The sequence below is a fragment of the Oryzias latipes genome, chromosome 17 (genome assembly GCF_002234675.1).
Source record: "Oryzias latipes chromosome 17, ASM223467v1".
NCBI lineage: Eukaryota > Metazoa > Chordata > Actinopteri > Beloniformes > Adrianichthyidae > Oryzias > Oryzias latipes.
The window spans coordinates 18660592-18673160 of record NC_019875.2 but is presented as its reverse complement, the minus strand read 5'-3'; the positions used below and the strand labels follow the sequence as shown (position 1 = coordinate 18673160).

The window sequence follows — 12569 nt, the reverse complement described above, 5'->3', positions numbered from 1 at the left end:
TGATTCTGGACTTTTTTATGGTTGGACTCAGTTTAAAAAAATATTTTTATCTTTGACTTTTAGTTTTAATGCAACCACATGAGTGTGGTTATCTTCAGTTTATGCTGATTATTATTTTACTTAAAAATTGCAGCTAAAATTAGGCTTTTTTGCTGCCTTCTTTCCCCCTGTCTGCAGTTACATTATAAACATATTGAGCTGCCAGTCAGCCAGTTGAGTTGAGGGCAGTGCTCAGTAATTGTGCTGACGGCCTCTTGGGCAACAGAGCCCAACAAGCAGATGTGAACTAAAAGAGAAAGCGGTTGACTTGGCGGACAGGTGAGGCTGGAGTCAGACATGGTTTTGTCCCCACTTCCTCGCTGATTAGCGCACTCAGAAGGAAACAAACTACAATGCAATTACCTCTACTGGGCGGTTGCAGCGACAGCTCAATGCCAGGGCACCGTGGCAGTCGCACAGCTGAAAGGCAAAGGTCCCAAATGCCAAACAAGTCCACTGCTAAGAACTATTGAAAAGGTGACCTACCACCAACTGACTTTCTGTGTTGGTTCACCTGGCACACAGCTAAAGATATAAAGGACACCGCAGTGCTTTAGTCTTTCAATAAACTAAAGGAAAGCCATAACCCTGTAAAGCCCACTACATCAAAAAATTAACGGAAATTTACATTTTTTTTTAAGAATTCCATGAATTTTGAATGCCAAATTCTTTTTTTACGAGATAGAGATAGTATCAATTATAACGTGTTTGGTGATTTGGTATGATTTTGCTCATAACAGTATTAGTTAAAGATGAAAAAAAATACTGACATGAGTGTTCAGGAAAAAGCATATAATTTGACACACACACAGTTTTTTTTAACTATATTATGAAGAATTAATTATCAACAAATTTTTATATTTTTCATTGCAGCAAATAGTCATTTAAAAAATTAACACCTACAGATGAGTTAGTTTCACCATAAAGTTTTAAAAATGAGTTAAACCTTTTCCCGCCAAAAGTATCACGGAAGCAACCATTTTGAAATAAGCAGCAAACCCCCCTCCGCTGCCTCTAGTGGAATGATGATGAACTACAGGGCCGAAAACATCGACCAAGTTCTACGCATCTGTTTTTTTTAAGGAAACTTTTGATTGTGCTACTGAAGCAGAGGTCCCATAAATGTGTGCTTCAATTATTATACAAATGTTTATAGTGTTATGTTATAAATTGGCATATCTTCAAACTTTAAATATTCTTTGTAAGTGTTTTGGATTTTCTTTATCAGCTTTTTTTTATTTAAAATCCAGCCATGGGTAACAATTTTTTAAAGTACTTGAGCAAAGATGCTCATCATCGTTGTAACTCTTTTGATGTTGCCATATTTGTATACTTTGACGGGGCAGATTAGATTACGCTTGTAAAGCGGTGGCAGCGTGGATGGTGTTCTGTCCACCGAATGGACAGTTTTTTTCCCCCGCACATCCTCCTCTGTCACAATTCAAAAGCCACGGCGACTTTCTGCCACGTGAGGCCAACTTCACTCACATGTGCCTCACTTTTATCCCCAGCAATAGTCCCCATATGTTTGTTAAAACGTGTATGTTGTGTGCTCTTTCCGGCCCGATTTGTTCCCATGCCTTCTCTCCAATGAGCCCCGCTCTCCCCGGGGGTCTGTGCCCAAGCCTCACGCTATTTATACAGAGCGAACAGCTGGGGCCCTCCCAGCCAAAGCAGTGAGGGGTGAGGGGTGAGGGGGCCGGGGGATGGGTGGAGAACTTATCTAGCAAAATTCAGGTTTAACCAAGCATTGGAATTGTCTTTTTGTTCCCCCTCGTTGGCACTCTTGTCTTCTGACGCTCTCCCCCGAGAGTCCAAAGGCTTGTGAGGCCGGGTCGTGTCAAGATCAGGTCAGCTGGACTGCTGGATGTAAATGACTCACTTTGCGGCTTCCTGTTTCTAGCCTCTCTCTCGTTTTATGTACCTGCCTGTTTTGCGTTGTGCTTTTTTAATAGCTTTGCATCTGATGCTCTTCCCGCCATTGCTGCTCTGATACCCTCTGTCTGAGTTGGATCATGGTATAAAAAAGGAAAGGGTTACTTTTCCTTCCAATCGTACTTCAGGCAAGGGCAAGGAGGGACAAATGGGACAGAGAAGAGCATTCAACATAAAATCTGTATGAAATATCAAAGAAGATGTATAAACGGAAAGATGATCTGATAAGGGTTTAAAAAAAAAGTTGTACCCGGACCCCTGGCTAAATCCAGGCCTGGCTTCCGGACGCTCTGTTGTTGGACAAAACTTAACTACAGATGCTTTTTGAGTCTCTTTGTTGTATTTTCAAACTTTTTTTTTTGCTCTTGTTTATTCCAGATGTCAAAAGGTGCAGTTTTCTCTTCATCCGTTTGCCCTTTACAAGTTCCAGCAGCCTTCTACTTCTCTATCTTTATTCTCACATAAACCTCTTGCAAGGGAGGAGAAAGTCGCCTCTGTCAGAGTTAGATATCCCATCACAGGCATGCGGAGCTAATGAAACGCAATTAGAAATGAATGTAATCGCTGTAAGTGTCTCACATACAGATAGCAAAAGATTTAATAGGGTCTGATGACACCATTGGCTGTCTGTACAAAGAAGTTGTGCCTGAACCTAATTATAGAATTACAGATCATGGTAAAATATACATATATGATAATTCAACTGGAAAGAAAAAGCAGAAAAAATTTATATAAAAAAGACAAAACATATTCCACGGGTCAAAAACTGCCTTTCAGTTTCATTTTAATTTAGTAGACTTGAATTCAGTTGATTAAATGGTAATTAATATTATTACTTTTTATTGTTTTGTTATTGTTTATGGCAAAAAATCCATTGTAAAGGCCTGTATTAAACCAAACACCTGACCAAATGTGCGTATTTTGGCTTGAAAAGGCATTAGTGTAATCATATTTGTTATAATTTAGGTCATGTGATGGAATTATGCTAAAACAGGCAAGCTATTCATCAGATTAGAGTGACATAGCTGGAAAAATAAGAGTTAATTAACAGATTTTGAGCTATTACATCGTTTTAAAGAGAGTAGTCATTTCAATAGTTCTGTTATTTCACCAGTTGAAAATAAAAAGTAACTTTCACATCAAGCTCCTGTTACTGTGGTAACATCGTTTTATCAGAGAAAATAGAAAAGTGCTTTAAAGACTCACTATTTTACTGCCGTATTTTATTAGAAATTCAACTGTGTTGTGGGTGAGACTGTTGGCGCAAGACAACCCCACCCCCTTTCCCTTCCCCATTGCTGAGAGCTCGCAGCAGGGAACTTGTGACCCGCCCAGCGTATTTTCAACGTCCCAAATAAGATATTTTTCATGCTGCATTTTTTCATCTGCTCCTGATGCACAACAACCATTTGAATAAAGAAATTACTCAGAAATTCAGTTTTACCTCAGTTAGTCTTTAAAGGCAGTAAACAGCAAATAAAATGCACAATATATTAATAATGTGAAATGGACGAATCTAAGTATGAATTTAAATTTAAATATGAATTTAAATTATTTAAAAATATCAGCGTTTACCTTATTTCGGTACTGCCTGCCCATAAGACAGTATCCTGTTTTTTCAGGTATCTCTTGGAGCTCCCAAAATTTCAAGAAGACTTATTTGTCTTTGTAAGTGAAACGACTACAACAAATATGTTTGGAGCAAGCCAGGCCCACCCAATTCAATTTGCCAAATAAATGCCCAAAATATGAATAAATAACCAAAAGTGCAGCATCAGTACAAAAGGAAACACAGCAAGGACTAAACAAGAAAAAAAAAAACATTTAAAGAGCATATAAAGTGCTTTTAACTTGTTTTTGCTGCATGATGGAGGAAAAATATGAAGAAAATTAAGCTTAAAATTGCATTTCTGAGTTTTTCTTTATTCAAATTTTTGTGAATCAGGAGCAGATGAAAAAATGCATCTTGAAAAAAAAATTATATTTGTTACATAGAAAAAATGCTGGGCAGGCCACGAGATCCCTGTTCCGCTCCATTCTGACGCATTAAATTGTAGAGAAATTGATCCATGTACGTCTTTGTTTTCCTTGTCTGGGCTGGAATCTGGCTCAAAACTGTACGGCTGACGAGAAGAAGGGGGGGGGGGGGGTCGTCCCCGGTTCCAATGGTCCCACCAGCAACCCAGAGGCAAATTTTTCATCAATTAATGCTGCAGAATCTATGCCCTTAATTTAGGCTAAAAACAGCATAATCATAGTTTAAAGACCACCGGGAGCTCTTACATTTAAAAAACATGTACAGACGGGAACTTTAAAACCCAATATATGTATAAAGTGATAGGTTGCTGGATGGTTTGTGGGCAACTTTTTATTTCTGCTACAGAGATTATTATTCAACGAAAATATAGTAAAACAACGTTCAGGTAACTTTTGTAAAGTAAATTCTTCTACAAATTGTACTGTTGAATGATGACTTTGAAAATAAAATAATCCATTCTGTGCTTCGGTATCTTCATTATTATTGGCAGAGGAATCTGCTTTAGGTTCACTTCAAATCCAATGTGAGTTTATTTTAATTTAATCTATTAATTTTTATTTTCTGAATCTCAATCTCAATCTAAACTAAGGCTAGAATAATATTTAGAAATAAAGGATACAATTATTGCAGCGTGAAGCTCACGTTTATCTGATGTTAGCCTCTATCTGCCCAGTTGATACAGGAAACATCTGTTTTCACAAGCCGTCGCAGACACAACACCAACGGGAAGTCTCATATTGTTGTCTATTCGTTTTCAATGAATACTAATTGGATTTGCTGAGCTTCAGAGCAACAAGGGCAATGGAGAGATGCTTTAGAACTGGAAAAATGATGCAGTGGCATTTAAATTTGCTGTTACTGATGATAAAAATGCTTTGTAAAGAAGACAGAAAAGCATAAAGGAATTTTCGGGAATGGAAACTTCTCTTTCTTGCCATTGAGACGATTCATTTGCATTACCAAACACTAGCTTTCAATGATTTCTCTACATTAAAAAAGTAGATTACGGATTTTAAAAGTATAAAACGTGAAAAGCTTTCATTAATATTGTCGCTCCATTGATGAGGCTACGTTGTAACATTTTTCATATTCTTGTGGAGGAGGGAACTGGTAGTATTTATACAAAATTATCTTCTGGATAAAAGGACATTTGAAGGTATTTCAATTATCGTTGAAGTCCTTTCACTTATTCATTCTCTGGGGAAGCACATATAGCAAGAAAGCACGGACCACCCTATCTGGCAAAAGGTCCAGATTTACGAAAATCCCTCATGAAGCACAGAGAATTGTGTCCACACACCAATGGATCGCACTTGCTGTTTGTTTAGGATTTGCAGGGGATTGACTAAGAATGCACGGGCAATCGATAACAGGTGCAAACAGCAGAATTACAATTAGAATTTTGCACGTGCTGTTGTTTGTGCACACCAAATCAATGCATTGAAGGGTTTGAAAGAAGTCTTGGAAAGAAGTCTTAGAGGTTATGACACACCGGAAATGGAGATAGTGGTGGCAAATAGGAATATAGCTGAGCTCTAGCAAAACTAAATCTAAATGTCATTTGAAAGTTGATGCATTGAAGGCAAAATCAGGAGAACATTAGATGAAAATTACAAAACCTTGGCAATTAAGAGAAGAGGGGGACCATGGGATAGTGGGCTTTGAGTGAAGATTAAGCACTGTGAGAAGATGCCGGGTACATGTCAAGTCGCCAGTGACACAAGTGTTTTGGCTGGATTGGGAATTGCAGCTTCTCAATGGTGTATCGGGGCCGACAATACTATGATAATGACAATGACATAGTCGACAATTATGACAGTGACATCAATGACATTGACGTTGATGACGACAATGTCATTGAGGTCAATGACATTGAAGTCAATGACAGTGATGACGATAATCACATTGACGACAATGACATTGATGACATTGACTATGACAATATTGACGATGACAATGATGAAGATTACGACGGCGACAAAGACCAATAAAAAAGCCCCATCAAAAATCTTAAAAAATGGAGTCCATTTGACAGGGCATGTGGTTAGTAAACTGCAACTAACATGCAAACATGTTGCATTTATTAAACTAAATGCAACATGTTTTTTAGCATATTATAAAGTCTGCACATGATTTTACATAGCATTTCCAACAGTTGGAAGTTAACTGTTTCATCTTGCCACAATGAACTATACTGGTACTTTTTAAAAAGTATTACATGGCAGAAATTGCATTACAAGCATATTTTAGCTTTAAAAAGCCTTTTAAGGACGCTGATAATCAAAAGCCAGCAAATAGTTTCAACCGAATTTTATTCTAAAGTAAATGGTGTAGTTTCTTCAGATTGTTCTCTGCTAGCTTTCTTTCTGAATCAATACATGAGGAGCCTCTGGCAGCAAGACAAATGGCTGCTATTTTTCTGTCAGGCGTGATAACCCATTTACTCGCTGATACCTTTTTCATGTCAACAAGGTTGCCTTTGCTTGGCTATAATAAATCAAAGGGGCTTAAATAGGCAAAAAATGTGCCAGAAACTAGATGAGGCTGCCCTTTTGGTCAATCTAGATTAGAACCTTTTCTGTTGTCCATGTCTTGGATCAGTGGAAAATGCCTAACAACTAAAATGTACTCATAAAAAAGTCTTCATTTAAGTGTTAACTTGAGTTTCTAATATGTGTATTGCTTCATCTTGGATCAGTCTGGATAAGTGTGTTTGGTTGAAGGTTCATCTGTAATAAAAGTTGGCATGTGAGGGGAACTTAACAAGAAAAGCTTGAGGAGACAGAAGATCCATCCTGATATCGTCAGTGTTCTCCTTCCTGCCGTCCTGTCAGTCTAGTCTTGTTATTTGATGCGTCTTTGATTTCTTATGGAAGTAGTTGAAACTGGAATCCTTGTTAATAAATCGCTCACATTTATAAATATAAACATTTATAAATATATAATGTCATTAGATGAACAGAAATATTCGTTGTGATACTTGTAATATAAAAAACTGATATTAATAGCTTTCCCGTGTGACATTACTCCTTGTCCTCGCTCTTTGGGATCACTAGGGTTTACAGTAAGAATGAAACTTAAGGACCTCATCTCTGCATCATTAAAAGGGCTTCACATCTTGGCAAATTTTTCATTGGGTTCACTGTTCTCTCAGAATATAAGACCTTACACAGGACAGTTTAAGTGGGATTTGTGACAAGTCGGTGTTATTATCAACAGCAGCATCTGCGCCTCTCTAATAAGAGTTAAATGACCCAACATAATTGGGCTATTGGTTAACGAAACAAGGCCCCGCACCCTCATGAGAAGCAAAATGCAGCCACATCGAGCAATTATTTTGAGAGCTATTTGTTTACTTGCCAAGTGGATCCCTCAAATCTCAGTGCACCAATAAAAAAGTGTGTATTCAAGTTTTTATGTGTATTGATGACCAATGCTCCTAAGGCAAACCGAGTAGAAAGTGTTGGCATTCCACTAGAGGAATGGTTTGAACTGTTATGCAACATTTTACTAATGAAAACATAAAGTTCATAGTGTCTATATTATTAACTGACTTCTTTAAGTTCTTTAGAAGAACCTAAGAAGTCAGAAAACATTAAGTGTTTTTTCTGCATCAGAATCCATTGGAATTACGTTAATTGCGTAAATGGTTCAAAGAGAGTGTGTTAAATTTTCTGTTCTGGTGTTAAAGGGTTAAGGTTTGTCATTACCACAGGCGTAGAAAATGCAACTGATCTTTCTAACATTCTTACCGTCATGGTCATGGAAGTTAACACTGGTTGATCAAAAGGGTTTTAGTGCAAACAAAGTATCTTAATTTTTTAAACAATGCAACAGAGTTAGATTCCAAAACTGTGTTTGGAAGGTCGTTGCATAAAAACTCCGGATAGACGATCTCCCCTGCAATGTGGCGAGCAGCCAGTTAGACCAAATAGGAGGGAGTGTGTTTTTAGTCACAAGCACAGATTAATCCTCTATTATATTTTATCCTGATTAATCTTCCACTTTTATGTCTGTGAAAAATAAATGTGCTTGTTCACATCTTTAATTTTAAACTTTATATCTTTTTAAGACTTGATTGCCTCAGAATTGATTTATCGTTGCAACAATTGGCAAGAACAGTTTCTAATCTATTTCAAATATTGTATTTAATCATTTTTAATGATTACATTATTATATTATATGCTGATTTTTCATTCCGCATTTCCACAGAAATGGAAAGTTTAGCTAAAACCAATAAGACCACTGGCAAGCACCAAAGTTTGCCAAAGCTGAATTATGTTACAGTAAAGTCAGAGCCCAAAGGTTTATTGAACCTTTTCCAATAAACAATTTATCTAAAATCTAAAAGTACTTCGTGAAATTTCAAAAACATATTTATATCTGCATTACAAAATAGAATTACAGTATTTTGTAGGGGTGTAGGGAAAAATTGATCCGGTGATATATTGTGATATTTCATTTAACGTTACTTGTATCGATTTAAAATGTTGCTAATACGATATATTTAATTATTTATGAGCGTCCTTCAGCGCCCAACTCTTGTTATCCACTTAAATTCCCGACTGTTAAATGAGAACTCCTGACACGGAGCCTCTTTGAGCAGCTCTACACCACACAAAACAACACCTGTACAAGATCTCCAGCTCATTTTAAATATTCAGTTAGCCTCGTGGTTTTTGTTATGAGACATGCACTACCTACAGAACCTTATTGGTTAAGGCAAAGTCATTCTATGTTTATTTTTGTTCTTATACAGAAAAATATTTTGTTGTGTAAATTGGACAATGTTAACTTTTCCCTTTAAGAACAAATATATCTCAATTTACCAATGAAAAGCACTATGCTTGGGTATGGGCAACTTTTTTTATAAGATACAGTTGCAATGCTTAACGTTGTGATCAATAAATAACATGAATTTTAGAATTTTATTACAACAAAAGGCGTATTAATATTCCGGTAGAGTTTTTTTTTCTACGTTATACTCTTTAATATTGAAAAATTGTTCCGGTACAGTCTTTGGGTGTATCATGATATATATTGTATCGCTAGACTCTTGCCAATTCACGCCCCTAGTATTTTCCTTACTACAGGGTGTATGAGATTATAAGGCTACTTTTGAATTGATGTCATATATAAGGAGCACAAGCTATAAAGCACGTTAAGTGAGACAAATGAGTCAGAGATGAATCCGTTATTTTGACTAGTTGCTCTAGTCTAGAATTAGGTAAACACTACACGTTAGCCACATTAGTCACGTTTGCCATGTTAGGGTATTCACAATATTTGGAACTCCCAACCTTGTCTGCAGCATGTAAAAAATCACTCATCCAGTTAAAACAAACACTACTGGGACTACACTAACTCCCAAGCTTGTAAGTCACACGTTAAAAAAACACAGTCTGACACGCCACACATTAGCCACGTTAGCATATTCACAATTCCTGTAAACTTAATTTGTAACACGTAAAAAAAATAACTGATACCGCTAAAGCAAACATTACTGTGACTATGGTAACTTCCAACCTTGTTAATAACACATAAAAAATATATAAAAATACCACCCCACCTTGTTTGCTACTCTTGGAAAAAAACAGACATTTTGACAGAGTACGGGGTACCTCTCAAAATCACTTCGACATCAGTAAACCCAACCGGAATTATTTCATAAATAAGGCGTTCTGGATTATGAGGTGCACTTTTGTTCTTTGAAAAAAAAAATAAGGCTTTTAGGTTGCCTTGTAGCGCGGAAAACAAAAATAATAAAAAAAATGTTTAGGTGCCCTTAAACAACAACAATTTTCTTCAACTAAACATATGAACAATTTGCCATCAGCTAACAAGAACACTTGTTTTTGTTGCTTCTACTATTTCCTCTCAGCACACAGAACAGGACGGGTAAATGCTAATGACTCTTTTAAAGGATCCCCGGTGAGACTCTGTTGCTCAGAATTAATAGACAAATGAATAGCATCCTGTTTGCGTTGGTCCTCTTGTGTTAAACATAAATTGAGGGCCTCCACTCAAGCGGCAGTGGATATTGTCCACGGCTATCAAACACCCATTAGGCTGGGCGCCAGTCAACTTTTGACAAGAGTCGCACCACATCCTGTCAAAGAATTAATGCCTGGTGACTTGTTGAAAGACGGGATGTTATACTGCCACATGAGTGGTGTCTTTGTCCAACTCTCAATCACTTCCCTATTGTGGAAGCACTCTTATCTATTTATGTCTTTGTCTTTGCTCTTTTTGGTTTGGACAGCCATTAGCCATACGATGGCAAACAGGCACAACAATGTGGCCATTAAAACAGAAGCACAGGAGGGAAGCGCTTAAATTTGAAAGGGTGTAGCTCTTTGACCATGTACCAGGAGAGGCGAAAGAGGAGGGCTTTGGCTCGGGGTGGCCCTTGGAGTGACATGGCGGGCGGGCGTGCGGAGGGCATTGGCAATGTCAGGGTGTAGAGACGGACGAGGATTTGGAAGAGTCAAGTACCGCTGAAAGGGAACATGTTGGTGGTCTGCAGAGTTGCAGCAGCTGCCTCTGAAGACAAATGAAAGAAATAAGAGAGACTGAGGGAAAGGGGGTTTGGGCCAGGGGAGTGCAGTGGAAGGCGTGCAGGCTCTCCAACCTATTGAAATTACTGATGTTTTTGCATCAATCTGTACAGAATAAAAGTTAGGAATTGAGGAAAAGGTTGGGCAAAGCCCACGTTTCGTCAAACTTCTTTCCCTAAACTTTACTCTGGCCAGCCCGACAGTTCAACACCCCGCCAGACCCTCCACCGTTAACCCCACGAGCCCTCCTTTCTCCCACTTTGCTCGCTCTGTATTCAGCCTAGGTGCTGCTCTGACAACGAGCCATTCATTGTGGAGGTAGAGGGGAAAAAGACTGTGGATCTCTCCTGTGTCTTTTTTGGGGAAGTGGTGGGAGGTTGGGGGGGAGGGAGTGAAATAAAAGGTGGATGGCAGGCGAGGAGGAGAGGAAGTATGCTCTTGAAATGGAGAAATACGACAGAATGAGTAGGCAAAGGGAGAAAGTTAGCAAATGAGAGAAAATGGAGCGGGAGGGGTGGATAAGAAGTAAGAGTGCAGTGAGGGAAGGACGGAGGGGGGGGGCGTTTAGAGTTGGAATCACAGAGGGTAAGGGAGGGGGGACCGAGAGAGAGATGAGAGCGAATGGGCTACCATGCCGAATGAGCAAGAGAGGCGGAGAGGAAGCAGAGCTCCATCAGATGAAATGAGGTGAAAGTAATTCAGGAATTAATCAAGCCAGGGCAAAAGGGAGGGTATACTGTGTTTTCTACCCCACGCCCCCCCCCTCCTCCTTCTTTCGCCACGGAACTGAAAGGCAAGGTGTGAATGAAGGAGCCTACAGTGGCCAGCAGAGAAGCAGCACTGGGTCACAGGATCAAATCATGTCCGAGTCCAACACCGTTGCGGCTTCCACTGCAGACCAGGTCAGTTCCATCTGCCGTTTCGCTTTCAATGATTCCACAAGCGGGTTGATGGCTTGTTGTTTCTTCTGTCTTAGTGGCGGGAAAAATCATTTGAATCTTTGATATTTTAAAAAAAAGGTACGTCCTAAGTTCCAATGAGATGTATATCATCTCTAGACCCTATGGCGGAAGTAGTTAGTTGGAGTCTCTAAGAGTAACTGAGTGTGTGTTTCTTGGACTATCAAAGCAACGATTGTTTTGCTCAGAGCTGCCTGGACAACGGTACAGGGACCTGAAAGAATTGAATTCATCAAGACGAGCTATTGTCTACGCCGCCTTATTTTTCGGCGATCATTCAGGGGGTCGGTGACGACTCAATACCCCCTGCACCACGTGAGGAGGGGGACACAGCTCTTTAAAAACCCGACCACGTGTGGCGGCCCTGAAAAGTTTTATAAGTAATTGCAGTGGGAAGTCCGGCCAGTGCTGTGAGGGATGGGGTTGGTAAGGAAGTGGGCTGGTCAGCCGTGTGTGTGAAAGAGAGCGGCAGAGAAGAAAGTAAAAAGTGTCCAGAATGGGGCTGATATTTATGCCCCCGCTGACACCCCCCTCCCCGCGCGCACGCTTCAAACGAGGAGCTTTAATTGCACACTTTGGCATCGACACTGCTTGCCTTTTCCCCAAGTGAAACAATTAAAAACTCTGATCTGTTCCAGATAAGATATACAGTTCCCTTTTTAGGCAGGTAAACATAAAAAAGGGGCGTGTGCGTACTCTTATCTGTGTGCGTACATCCAACCTTGTTACCAGCATTCTCTGCAAGCCAACTCCTTGTCTCCTGTTTCTGATTGCTGCTGTCAAGGCTGAGTCAGCCCGGTATAGGTCTGTAGGCAAATACACACAGCGAGTTTGCACACAGCAGGATGTGTGTGAATGCTGAGACACCTATCATGCACGTACCTCTGCTAATCCGCATATCCTGGAATGTGTAGATTTGTTAACGGGAACCAAACATATTGCTCTCAGAGCTTTGACTGACAGAACTCTGATAAGAATGTAGGGTTTATAATCTGTTCTGCTTGAACAAATGGCAATTATGGACTCTTCTTACTCTTCTAA

The 12569-nt window shown here is 39.2% G+C and overlaps 1 protein-coding gene across 3 annotated transcripts in view; it reads left to right on the top strand.

Moving 5' to 3' along the window:
• slc6a9 (solute carrier family 6 member 9) overlaps positions 1-12569 on the top strand; it is a 103712-nt gene that overhangs the window by 31541 nt on the left and 59602 nt on the right. Inside the window, exon 1 of one of the 3 annotated variants that reach the window (XM_011486569.3) lies at positions 11162-11471. The exons of the other annotated variants lie outside the window; for them this stretch is intronic. Within the exon in view, the coding sequence (XP_011484871.1) occupies positions 11430-11471 (42 nt within the window). The 5' untranslated portion in view covers positions 11162-11429. Of the gene's footprint in view, positions 1-11161; positions 11472-12569 lie in introns of those variants that run through there. 3 annotated transcript variants of the gene reach the window in all.